At 36.6% G+C, this 14267-nt stretch overlaps 1 protein-coding gene across 1 annotated transcript in view; it reads right to left on the bottom strand.

Moving 5' to 3' along the window:
- OBSCN (obscurin, cytoskeletal calmodulin and titin-interacting RhoGEF) overlaps window positions 1-14267 on the bottom strand; it is a 937038-nt gene that overhangs the window by 20824 nt on the left and 901947 nt on the right. The window contains 3 exon segments of the mRNA XM_053713767.1: window positions 4614-4689; window positions 8595-8818; window positions 12036-12275. Of these exon segments, the coding sequence (XP_053569742.1) occupies window positions 4614-4689; window positions 8595-8818; window positions 12036-12275 (540 nt within the window).

Genomic DNA, 14267 nt, shown 5'->3' with positions numbered 1-14267 from the left:
CCCTAACACCGCCGACCCCTATATTATATTTATTAACCCCTAATCTGACGCCCCCAACGTCGCCGCCACCTACCTACAATTATTAACCCCTAATCTGCCGACCGGACCTCACCGCTACTATAATAAAGTTATTAACCCCTAATCCGCCTCACTCCCGCCTCAATAACCTTATAATAAATAGTATTAACCCCTAATCTGCCCTCCCTAACATCACCGACACCTAACTTCAAGTATTAACCCCTAATCTGCCGACCGGACCTCACTGCTACTATAATAAAGTTATTAACCCCTAATCCGCCTCACTCCCGCCTCAATAACCCTATAATAAATAGTATTAACCCCTAATCTGCCCTCCCTAACATCACCGACACCTAACTTCAAGTATTAACCCCTAATCTGCCGACCGGACCTCACCGCTACTATAATAAAGTTATTAACCCCTAATCCCCCTCACTCCCGCCTCAATAACCCTATAATAAATAGTATTAACCCCTAATCTGCCCTCCCTAACATCACCGACACCTAACTTCAAGTATTAACCCCTAATCTGGCTACCGGACCTCAACGCTAATCTAATAAATTTATTAACCCCTAAAGCTAAGTCTAACTCTAACACTAACACCCCCCTAAGTTAAATATAATTTTTATCTAACGAAATAAATTAACTCTTATTAAATAAATTATTCCTATTTAAAGCTAAATACTTACCTGTAAAATAAACCCTAATATAGCTACAATATAAATTATAATTATATTGTAGCTATTTTAGGATTAATATTTATTTTACAGGTAACTTTGTATTTATTTTAACCAGGTACAATAGCTATTAAATAGTTAATAACTATTTAATAGCTACCTAGTTAAAATAATTACAAAATTACCTGTAAAATAAATCCTAACCTAAGTTACAATTAAACATAACACTACACTATCAATAAATTAATTAAATAAAATACCTACAATTATCTACAATTAAACCTAACACTACACTATCAATAAATTAATTACATAAAAATACCTACAAATAAATACAGTTAAATAAACTAACTAAAGTACAAAAAATAAAAAAGAACTAAGTTACAAAAAATAAAAAAATTATTTACAAACATTATAAAAATATTACAACAATTTAAGCTAATTACACTTACTCTAAGCCCCCTAATAAAATAACAAAGCCCCCCAAAATAAAAAAAATGCCCTACCCTATTCTAAAATAAAAATAGAAAAGCTCTTTTACCTTACCAGCCCTTAAAAGGGCCTTTTGCGGGGCATGCCCCAAAGAATTCTGCTCTTTTGCCTGTAAAAAAAAACATACAATACCTCCTCCAACATTACAACCCACCACCCACATACCCCTAATCTAACCCAAACCCCCCTTAAATAAACCTAACACTAAGCCCCTGAAGATCTCCCTAACTTATCTTCACCAAGCCGGGTATCACCGATCCGTCCAGAAGAGGCTCCGAAATCTTCATCCAAGCCCAAGCGGGGGCTGAAGAGGTCCATCATCGGGCTGAAGAGGTCCATCATCCGGCTGAAGTCTTGATCCAAGCGGGGGCTGAAGAGATCCATCATCCGGCTGAAGTCTTGATCCAAGCGGGGGCTGAAGAGATCCATCATCCGGCTGAAGTCTTCTATCAAGCGGCATCTTCAATCTTCTTTCTTCCGGATCCATCTTCATCCCGCTGACGCAGAACATCCATCCTGGCCGACGACTTCCCGACGAATGACGGTTCCTTTAAGGGACGTCATCCAAGATGGCATCCATCGAATTCCGATTGGCTGATAGGATTCTATCTGCCAATTGGAATTAAGGTAGGAAAATTCTGATTGGCTGATGGAATCAGTCAATCAGATTCAAGTTCAATCCGATTGGCTGATCCAATCAGCCAATCAGATTGAGCTCGCATTCTATTGGCTGTTCCGATCAGCCAATAGAATGCGAGCTCAATCTGATTGGCTGATTGGATCAGCCAATTGGATTGAACTTGAATCCGATCAGCCAATAGAATGCAAGCTCAATCTGATTGGCTGATTGGATCAGCCCATCGGATTGAACTTGAATCTGATTGGCTGATTCCATCAGCCAATCAGAATTTTCCTACCTTAATTCCGATTGGCTGATAGAATCCTATCAGCCAATCGGAATTCGAGGGACGCCATCTTGGATGACGTCCCTTAAAGGAACCGCCATTCGTCGGGAAGTCGTCGGCCAGGATGGATGTTCCCCGTCGGCGGGATGAAGATGGATCCGGAAGAAAGAAGATTGAAGATGCCGCTTGATAGAAGACGTCAGCCGGATGATGGATCTCTTCATCCCCCGCTTGGATCAAGACTTCAGTCGGATGAGGGATCTCTTGGGCTTGGATGAAGATTTCGGAGCCTCTTCTGGACGGATCGGTGATACCCGGCGTGGTGAAGATAAGTTAGGGAGATCTTCAGGGGCTTAGTGTTAGGTTTATTTAAGGGGGGTTTGGGTTAGATTAGGGGTATGTGGGTGGTGGGTTGTAATGTTGGGGGGGGGTATTGTATGTTTTTTTTTACAGGCAAAAGAGCAGAATTCTTTGGGGCATGCCCCGCAAAAGGCCCTTTTAAGGGCTGGTAAGGTAAAAGAGCTTTTCTATTTTTATTTTAGAATAGGGTAGGGCATTTTTTTATTTTGGGTGCCTTTTTATTTTATTAGGGGGCTTAGAGTAAGTGTAATTAGCTTAAAATTGTTGTAATATTTTTATAATGTTTGTAAATAATTTTTTTATTTTTTGTAACTTAGTTCTTTTTTTATTTTTTGTACTTTAGTTAGTTTATTTAATTGTATTTATTTGTAGGTATTTGTATGTAATTAATTTATTGATAGTGTAGTGTTAGGTTTAATTGTAGATAATTGTAGGTATTTTATTTAATTAATTTATTGATATAGGTAATTTTGTAATTATTTTAACTAGGTAGCTATTAAATAGTTATTAACTATTTAATAGCTATTGTACCTGGTTAAAATAAATACAAAGTTACCTGTAAAATAAATATTAATCCTAAAATAGCTACAATGTAATTATAATTTATATTGTAGCTATATTAGGGTTTATTTTACAGGTAAGTATTTAGCTTTAAATAGGAATAATTTATTTAATAAGAGTTAATTTATTTTGTTAGATAAAAATTATATTTAACTTAGGGGGGTGTTAGTGTTAGGGTTAGACTTAGCTTTAGGGGTTAATAAATTTATTAGAGTAGCGGTGAGGTCCGGTCGGCAGATTAGGGGTTAATACTTGAAGTAAGGTGTCGGTGATGTTAGGGAGGGCAGATTAGGGCTTAAAACTATTTATTATAGGGTTATTGAGGCGGGAGTGAGGCGGATTAGGGGTTAATAACTTTATTATAGTAGCGGTGAGGTCCGGTCAGCAGATTAGGGGTTAATAATTGTAGGTAGGTGGCGGCAACGTTGGGGGCGACAGATTAGGGGTTAATAAATATAATATAGGGGTCGGCGGTGTTAGGGGCAGCAGATTAGGGGTACATAGGGATAATGTAGGTTGCGGCGGTGTGCGGAGCGGCAGATTAGGGGTTAATAATAATATGCAGGGGTCAGCGATAGCGGGGGTGGCAGATTAGGGGTTAATAAGTGTAAGATTAGGGGTGTTTAGACTCGGGGTACATGTTAGGGTGTTAGGTGCAGACTTAGGAAGTGTTTCCCCATAGGAAACAATGGGGCTGCGTTAGGAGCTGAACGCTGCTTTTTTGCAGGTGTTAGATTTTTTTCAAGCTCAAACGGCCCCATTGTTTCCTATGGGGGAATCGTGCACGAGCACGTTTTTTAAGCTGGCTGCGTCCGTAAGCACCGCTGGTATTTAGAGTTGCAGTGACGGTAAATTATGCTCTACGCTCCCTTTTTGAAGCCTAACGCAGCCCTTCTGTGAACTCTAAATACCAGCGGTATTTAAAAGGTGCGGGGGGAAAAAACACCCGTAGCTAACGCACCCCTTAGGCCGCAGAACTCTAAATCTAGCGGTATGAATTTCGGAAGTAACATCTCATAAAAAGTAGTTTATAGGGGGTACATTTACAGAGGGGGATTTATTAGTGAGACCAGATAAGTAATCAATATTATTGCACAAATTAGAACCTGCAAACATGTCTATTAATTAGATACTACAGTTACCCAATTAACTAACTAGCTTGCAATATTGTTCATAAAATCCTACATAAAACACAAATATATTCTTGCATTAAAAGGTGAGTGCATGCCCCAAGAAAACCATGTAACTGAGAAGTCACCCAAAGTTCCCTCTTCTTACTCACTAAGGGGCATATTTATCAAGCTCCGTATGGAGGCTCGCCGGAAACAGAAAGACCACTGCTCCATAACTTGTCCGCCTGCTCTGTGGCCACGGACAGAAATCAACCCTATCGAATACGATCAGGTTGATTGACACCCCCCTGCTAGTTCTGGTGAACAGCGTATGCTGACGGCATTTATTGATGTACGCTACTTCGTATCATGTCCGCTTGCACATTGATAAATATGCCCCTTAACCTTAAGGAATCTAGACTATCCAGGCACATCACCACACAACACATTAGAGCTAGGAAACTGGTGATAAATCTAAATTTCTCACATAATGAATGCTGTAATTCCAACTGCCCAGATATCTGTTGGTGGAACTGCTCCTTGGCTTTCCAAAAGTTCTGGAGCTGAAAGAGAAGAACATTAATTTTGTAGCTATAATAAACAAGAGAGAAATAACTATGTCAGGTATAAAACTGCCACCAGCCATAAAAATTCTAAAACATGGAGGAGACACAGCTTGTTCTGTTATACTATGCAATCTAATTATAAGCAAGTTGGTATTAATATCATAGGCCTGTATATGAGCCTATGATAATTAGAATATAGCAGTCAAACCTTTCTGCAGTAACTCAGGGACTTTTAAATCCTTAATTAGCCAATCGTAACACACACCCATCAGATACTCAATGCACATTGAGCCATCATAATTAGTTTTGTCTTACCCTATGGTTAAATAACAAGAGACAATGGATAGGTTTACCTCGGTATATATTTCCAGCGGGAACGCATGGGAACAGAGTTCCTGCACTATTTTTGCAGGTGGAACTAATTTCCCCCTGGACAGAGAACAGGCATCTTTCAGTAAACCCTGCTGCTGCTAGTGGGAGGAGCTGGGGCACATTCTGGTTAGAGGGATAGTGAGATCCTCTAGTAATGGGCAGTAACAATTCCTACAATACACTAAATACAAGCCTGTCAGCAGTCCTGCTGTACAATCACCCCGAATTGTGTGGAACACATGGTGCTTATATTTCTGTGTGGCTTGCTCTGATGTTATATAGCTCCCCTCAGCAGAAATAAGAGTATTGCACCTTAAGTGGGTGAGACTCTGTGACAGAGGAGGAGTCTGGAGTTGTCAGACATGTAGGTCTCAGCCTGCCCTGTAAAGGAAGGGGGGGTGAGGATGTGATGAACTGAAGCTAAGTTGGCTATGCACCATGTGAGTTAAAAACAAAGTATGGAAGGCCTGTATCTTGACATTAAACGACAGGCATTCATGTACAGTATGTGTATGTTGGTTCATCTGTTCTGATTTAGCTTGTGCTTCTCTTACAAGACCATATTGCAAAAAAAGGTTAACATAAGGACAATATATTTCAAATGATAACAATATACTGTACAAACATGTATATGGACAAATGGATGTAAATATTTTTCTGGTCATCTCTTTAGTTTCTTAAAGGGACATATTAATTACAAAGAGCAATGATCTTAAGTGCTAAAAAGTTAAATAATACATATTAGTGAAAAATCTTATCTAAACAACTACCTATGGGATATCCTAGTGAAAATAAATGTGTTACTATGACATGATAAATAATAATCCACAATCTGTAAGTTTGTGGAATATATGTCAATTAAATATATGTGTATATAAAATATATGTGTATATAAAATATATGTGTATATGAAATATATGTGTATATATAATATATGTGTATATATAATATGTGTATATAAAATATATGTGTATATATAATATATGTGTATATAAAATATATGTGTATATATAATATGTGTATATAAAATATATGTGTATATATAATATATGTGTATATAAAATATATGTGTATATAAAATATATGTGTATATAAAATATATGTGTATATAAAATATATGTGTATATAAAATAAATGTGTATATAAAATATATGTGTATATATAATATATGTGTATATATAATATATGTGTATATGAAATATATGTGTATATAAAATATATGTGTATATATAATATATGTGTATATGAAATATATGTGTATATAAAATATATGTGTATATATAATATATGTGTATATATAATATATGTGTATATAAAATATATGTGTATATATAATATATATGTATATATAATATATGTGTATATAAAATATATGTGTATATAAAATATATGTGTATATAAAATATATGTGTATATATAATATATGTGTATATATAATATATGTGTATATATAAAGTGAACATGGAATCATATAAACCATTATAAAAATAAAAATAAACATATGTAAAAGGGAAATAATTCTTTATTTTTTATTTTTTATTTAATCATTCCATTCTGGAGTTAAAGGGACATTCCAGTCAAAATATAAATGCACATAGATTTATTGCATCTTTTAGTAGAAACATATTTTCAATATACATGTATTGGCAAAAATGCTTTAATTAAGAGTTATCACTGTTTTAGTGTTAACATTTTTCTCTGCACGTGCATGTGAAGCATAGCTAGATAGTGTTATTGCACTCACATTTTAAATAATGCAGCTGCTCAGATCATCAGTGTGGCTTGTATCATGTCAGCAATTAACAAATTGAGTCATTACCAGATGGTAAAAGCACCTTAGGCTCTCTAAACGAGTGTTATATTTAAAATGCTGGTGCACGGTGCATACTTAAATACACTTTTGAAACAGCTATAGCTTTTATTAGAAGCATTTTTGCTAATGCATGTATATTAAAAAAAATGCTTCTGTTCAATACAGGAAGGCACCCATGTGATTTCCAATTTTGGCTGGAATATCCCTTTAAGATCCAGCTCCACTTTTAACCCTAGTGGTTCTATAGTTTTGAATTGAAAAATCAATTCTGCTTCTGCTCTTAAAAGTTTTTTTTTTTACATCTCCACCTCTAGGGTCTCCCTTGATTTTTCTAATACTCCAATATCTAAAACCTTTTATGTTCTGATTGTGATATTCTTTAAAATGACGTGATAAAAGGTGGCCTTTAAAACCATGCTCTATGTTCAGTAAGTGCTCACGTATCCTGTCCCTCAGGGGGCGTGAGGTCTCCCCTAAATATTGCTTGTTAAACGGACATTGTGCCAGATACACTACGTTTTTATTAGTGCACCTGACACAATCCCTTATCTCAAATTCTTTTTTGGTTGTGTTAGATTGGGCAAATCAGCATCTACAATGTTACTACTTAATTTTTTCGGAATAGTAGGTGCTGTTATATTATTTATATTTTTTGCCGTTTTAAAGACAACATCTGGTCTTTGAGAGAGATGTTCACCCTTTGCAATATGTACCAATGCTTAATATTGACCTTATTTCCTTATGATTAATATTATAATCAGTAATGAATGGTAGCCATAGTGTGTCCCTTGTATTGTCTTCTCTATTTCTCCTTTCTAATAGTTCAATTCTTTCCTTTTTTCTGGCTGATTGTCTTCTTTCATCATAACCTCTTTGTCTAAACTTAATTTCTAGTTTGTTGGCTTGTTGATCAAAATCATCTAATCTTGAACAGTTTTTCTGGTGAACTGACTTTTGGGTACATTTTTAACCCATCTTTTTAAATGACAGCTTTTGCTATGTACATAATTAATCGAGTCAACTTCTTTGAATTGTGTTTTAGTGTGTATATTTTAGTCTATAATTTGAATATCGATGTCAAGATAACTTATAATGGATTTACTGATTTCATATGTAAAATCCAGGCCAAAATAGCTATCTTTCAAGCCATTCATAAATAAATTAAACAGTTCTAAATCGCCACTCCAAATTAAATAAATATTGTCAATATATCTGCGATAGAGCACCAAGTTAAAAAAATATTTTGGCTATCATTAAAGTGATAAGCTGAAGGTGTGCTAAATATTTTAAACTATTGGTCATGTCTTTTGTTACTTATATTTTCAAGCATCCAAAAGCGTTAAAGAGATACACAGTCAGATCATTAGTACAGTGAGAGGGCACAAAGCCTAAATTGTTTTACAGTGCTGTTAAAATAGTAATTCAGGTGTCAGAAATGTTTGTTGCAGATATATACAAATACTGACAATATACCAGTGCTGGCAGCAGTAGGTCAAATCTATATGTCTGCTCTAGAATAGCGCATTGGCCCATTTGGCCAGCCTAATGTGTCCTTTAACAGTTTAAAAGCTTTTACTGTTAATTAGTCCATGGTTATTCCAAATGAGAAATTACCCAAATATAATATTGTATTTCTACTGGGAAGTCATTCCAAGAAAACAACAACTATTTCAACTAGTAATTATTTAATACATAATTTAGCTGATAGTTTACGTACCCATAGTTTCCAAGAAATCCATATGCCTGTCTGTTGTGATGACCTTGTCTGGAGAGTAGAATTGCGCATTACCAAAATCCAAGATTTTCAGCAGTTTATGCTCTGTAACAACTGTATTTTCTGACCTCAGGTCCAAGTGTAAGATCTGTTTGGCATGGAGGAATTCTACAGCACTGAGAATCTGCCAGAGGTAATCTCTAACCTCCAGTTCTGAGTACGACTGTCTGCAGAGGTGCATACAAACAATGCGGTTATTATAATACAAACTATACAAATACCTAGGGACACTTCACTATATAGCCAGGCATTAGGTTTTGTAATCAATACAATTGTTCTTAAATTCTGTGCATTGCAGGCAACAATAGGGGGTAGATTTCCCAATGTCTGTCCGACATGATACGCCGTAGCGTATCATGTCTGACAGACATCGCTGAATGCCAACAGCATACGCTGTCGGCATTTATCATTGCACAAGCAGTTTACCAGAACTTATGCAATGCCGTCCCCTGCAGATTCATTTTTATTTATTTAATCATTCCATTATGGAGTTAAGATCCAGCTCCACTTTTAACCCTAGTGGTTCTATAGTTTTGAATTGAAAAATCAATTCTGCTTCTGCTCTTAAACGTTTTTTATTTACATCTCCACCTCTAGGGTCTCCCTTGATTTTTCTAATACTCCAATATCTAAAACCTTTTATGTTCTGATTGTGATATGCAGCTAACACATTTTCTTAAAGGGACACTGTACCCAACATTTTTCTTTTGTGAGTCAGATTGAGCATGAAATTTTAAGCAACTTTCTAATTTACTCCTATTATCAAATTTTCTTCATTCTCTTGGTATCTTAATTTGAAATGCAAGATTGTAAGTTTAGATGCCGGCCCATTTTTGGTGAACAACCTGGGTTGTCCTTGCTGATTGGTGGATAAATTCATCCACCAATAAAAAAGTGCTGTCCAGAGTACTGAAACCAAAAAAAAGCTTAGATGCCTTCTTTTTTTAAATAATGATAGCAAGAGAACGAAGAAAAATTGATAATAGGAGTAAATTAGAAAGTTGCTTAAAATTGCTTGCTCTATCTGAATTACAAAAGAAAATGTTGGGGTACAGTGTCCCTTTAACCTTATTTCAGTTTTATTACTTAAAAACCCAAAACAAGGTCTATAGGGGGCGCTGTAACAGAGATAATAAAATGATGTAAAATGATGAACAAATAATTAAAAAGGAACAAATTCCATTTACACACAAAACCCTTGGATGGAAGAAACACAGCCCTCAATATCCAGAATTAAAAGTTCATTGACAATGCTAGAACAGCTGCACTCCTCTTCACACAAATAGTGGAACAAATCTATCGTTTCGAGAAACAAAAAGAGAGGCGCCTCCTTTGCGTATCAATCAGTAGCCTAAATTGTGGACAAAATATGTATAGCAAAGGGTTACTCACATTTCAAAAGAGCGCTGGTAGTCACAGGCTGATGAATTCAGGTCTATCAGCGCACCTATTCCTGGTAACTGCAACTCTCCCAGGATTCCTCTAAAGTCTCCAACAACACTTCTCTCTGTGTGTGGAACCAGCTGTGTATATATAAGGCTTGTACACACTGCTTGTTAAAACATAGGTTTAGTAAAAATCAACGTATAAAAACAATACAGTGTGTAAAATAGGGTGCATGTGGATGCTCCCCCAAATTATACAACGCGTTTCTCGGCAAAGAGCCATTTCAGCAGGCCTGATATATACTTATATATATGTACAAGCCTTATATATACACAGCTGGTTCCACACACAGAGAGAAGTGTTGTTGGAGACTTTAGAGGAATGCTGGGACAGTTGCAGTTACCGGGAATAGGTGAGCTGATACACCTGAATTCATCAGCCTGTGACTACCAGCACATAAGGGCGCTCTTTTGAAATGTGAGTAATCCTTTGCTATACATATTTTGTCCACAATTTGGGCTACTGATTGATATGCACATGAGGCGCCTCTCTTTTGTTTGCTTGAAACCATTTTTTTCAGTTTTTAATTGCTAATATGACTGTGGATTTTCCATATCTTTTACACATAGCTTCATTTTATAAGAACTATTAAGCAATATCATATACAGCTGGGAAGTGTCTATTTATAATACAAATGTATTTCCAACAAATCCACATGCGGACAGTCCTAAGGATTCCATTGCTGACTTCCATTGCTAAGAGAATGGGTATATGTGTATATATGTGCTAGAGCTATAAAGACTCGCTGATAGGTGGTCATAGGGACTTGCCATCAGATCACACTGCTATTTAGTAACCATCAAGGGGTGAGCTGACACAAAATAGCATCAGTTTGAGCATAATTTGTGCCATGTCTTATTGTAGAAGAAAGTATATAGTGATCAGCGCCAAATGAGAAAGCACACAAGCTCACTAAAAAATAACGATCACCTTACTGGATCGTTCTAGATAATTACGAAAGAGGGGGTATAGGAGCGCCATACCGAGGAGGCTAAAGTGCGCTAGTGAAATATAGCAACAATATTATAATAAATAACTAAATTGTGCAATATACTGTACACATAAAGGGGCCTATCTATCAAGCTCCGAAAGGAGCTTGACGGCTGAGTTTCTGGCGAGTGTTCAGACTCGCCAGAAACAGCAGATATGAAGCAGCGGTCACAAAGACCGCTGCTCCATAACCCTGTTCGCCTGCTCTGAGCTCGGGTTCGATCGGGTTGATTGACACCTACCTGCTGCGGCCTATTGGCCGCGAGTCTGCAGGGGGCGGCGTTGCACCAGCAGCTTTTGTGAGCTGCTGGTGCAATGTTAAATGCGGAGAGCATATTGCTCTCCGCATTCAGCGATGTCTTGCGGACCTGATCCGCACTGTCGAATCAGGTCCGCAAGACATTTCTAAAATATGCCTCAAAGTTTTTACTGAGTAAACAAATCTATTACAAATAAAACATATTATAAAAATATATAAGCATATATGTCAGAAGGCAATAAGTACAAAGTGCTCAGAAGGAAATATATATAGCTAGCACTTGTAATGAGAGCTCAGAGACAGTGAGAAAAAAAAGGGAGCGATAGATTTGACATGTCATGAATGAAGTCAATAAAAATATAAAAATATAGAAATAAAAATATGTATATGTGAAAAAATATATATGCATACTGTATATGTGGAAAAAATAGTCCCCCAAAAATAGTCCAAAATAGGTAAATGTTTATATGTAGTCAAAATGGATTGATTCCCAAAGTATGTGAATCCGGAAGTGAAGGAGAAGTGGGGGGTGCTTCGAGTCTTATTGGTTTTTCACTCCATTGTAGCAATTACCATAGGTACAAATGTTTTGGTTCCTATCTTTTGGGCAACAGATACACACATAAATACTATTGCAGCTTTTTTCTATATGTATCTGTAAAGCCACAAAGCACTAGATGTAGCCTTACCCAGCAGACAAGCACTGCATCAGCTCCTGACCCTCGCACATCTCCAGGATTAACACCAGCTGCTGTGGGCTCAGATATGCCCCATGTAACTGCACTATATTGGTGTGATGCAGTTTCTTCAGTATAAAGAATTCCATTAATGTAGATTCCTTCTTGTCCTCTTTGTATGGTATTATTTTAGCAGCAAGGACTCTCCCGCTGGATTTTTCCCGGCACTGTCTCACAACACTGAAACGACCCCTAACAAACAATGAGAAACTATATTATAGTCTAATATGTTTAAAGGAACACAGCAGTGCAATAAGCAAATGCTCTAATGTATTGTGCTCTGGAGCTGATTTTAACTATGACTTAAAGGGACACTAAACCCGATTTTTTTCAGATAGAGCATAACATTTTAAGCAACTTTCTAATTTACTCCTATTATCAATTTTTCTTCGTTCTCTTGGTATCTTTATTTAAAAAGCAGTAATGTAAAGCTTAAGTGCCGGCTCATTTTTGGTTCAGTAACTTGGTTATGCTTGCTTATTGGTGGATAAATGTAGCTATACGGGGTGCTGAACCTAAAATGGGCCGGGTTCCTAAGCTTTACATTCCTGCTTTTAAAATAAAAATAGCAAGAGAGCGAAGAAAAATTGATAATAGGATTAAATTAGAAAGTTGCTTAAAATTGCATGCTCTATCTGAATTATGAAAGAAAAAAATTTGGGTTTAGTATCCCTTTAACAGCTTTACTAGGGTTAAACACATAGGTATAGGCAAGCAATGATGCAGTAAGAAAATGTAATGCATCAGAGCATTTTATTATGTACTATAAAGCCTCAATGTGCCTATAGAACCACAAAGAAGCAATACAGTATTTTTTTAAAGCAGAATTGTAATAAAATTCATTTAATTTATTTAAGTAAAATATTTCTAAGTACCTTTAGTTTAAGACACTAAAATTAAACGTTTATGATGTAAACAGATCATGCAGTAAAAAAAAACAAAAAAACGTTCATTATCAAATGGAGCACTTTTTGTAAAACGCCAGATACTACTGAGCATGTGCAAAAGTTCACATATGAGTCTGTGATTGGCTGATGGCTGTCACATGATATGGAAATGGAAGCACATTTTGAAATCTGTCAGGAAATTTTTTTTACAGCTCATTTAAAATTGGGAGTAAATGCTACTGTGTTGTCATCAGTGAAATTGGAACTTACCAGTGATTTATCAGTCATGCAGAGGCAAGCAATTGGAATTTATATGCAAGGACAATATTGCTAATAACCAGATTGACCAGGTTTGTCATACACTGTTTGCAGATGCAGAAAATCACCCGGAGGCAGGTAATAACTGGGCAGTTGAGACCAAAGGGCATATTTATTAAGCTCCGTATTCAGCATTGCACAAGCAGTTCTAGTGAACTGCTTGTGCAATACTGCCCCCTGCAGGGGGTGTCAATCAGCCCGATCATATAGGATCAGGCGGATTGCTGTACACAGCCTCAGAGATGGCATATGAGTTAAGGGGCAGCGGTCTATAGACCGCTGCTTCTTAACTCCTGTTTCCGGCGAGCCTAAAGGCTTGCGCGGAAACAGGGTGAATTGGTCACCTCCGATGTGGCAGATGAGTTAAGGAGCACCAGTCTTATGACCGCTGCTTCTTAACTTAAGTTTCAGGCGGACCTGAAACTTCGGGGGTAGATTGCAGCGTCCGCTGCTTGATAAATCTACCCCCAAGCATCTAGAGTAGATAAAAAAATCAGGCAGTGGTGACAAGTTTTTTTTAACTTTTTATATCCTGTGTTTGTCTGTATATTAGCAGGGTTTGATTGTTATTAAATGCTACCTGGAATTGAGGAATGTGCTGTCTTCCCTTTTTTTTCTATTAGATTTTTTGCTTGCAGAGAGAAGGAACTGAAGTATATTTCTAATACTTTACATATAGTTATTTAAAGGGACAGTAAAGTCAAAATGAAAGATTCATGATTCAGATTGAGCAAACAATTTTAAACAACTTTCCAATTTACTTTTATTATCAAATTCGCTTTGTTCTCTTGGTATTCTATGTTGAAGCATAAACCTAGATAGGCTGATAGGTTTAGGATTGTGCACATGTCTTTAGCAGTCTATGGCAGCAGTATTTGTAACATTATATAACACTGCAATAAACATTGTTGCAAACACTGCTGCCAGATGGCTAGAGGCACGTGCATGTTCCTGAGCTCATCTAGGATTACTTTTTACC

This window comes from Bombina bombina, chromosome 5 (genome assembly GCF_027579735.1).
Source record: "Bombina bombina isolate aBomBom1 chromosome 5, aBomBom1.pri, whole genome shotgun sequence".
In the NCBI taxonomy this organism is placed as follows: domain Eukaryota; kingdom Metazoa; phylum Chordata; class Amphibia; order Anura; family Bombinatoridae; genus Bombina; species Bombina bombina.
Note: the sequence above shows the minus strand (reverse complement) of the source record. Positions and strands in the feature narration are given on the sequence as shown.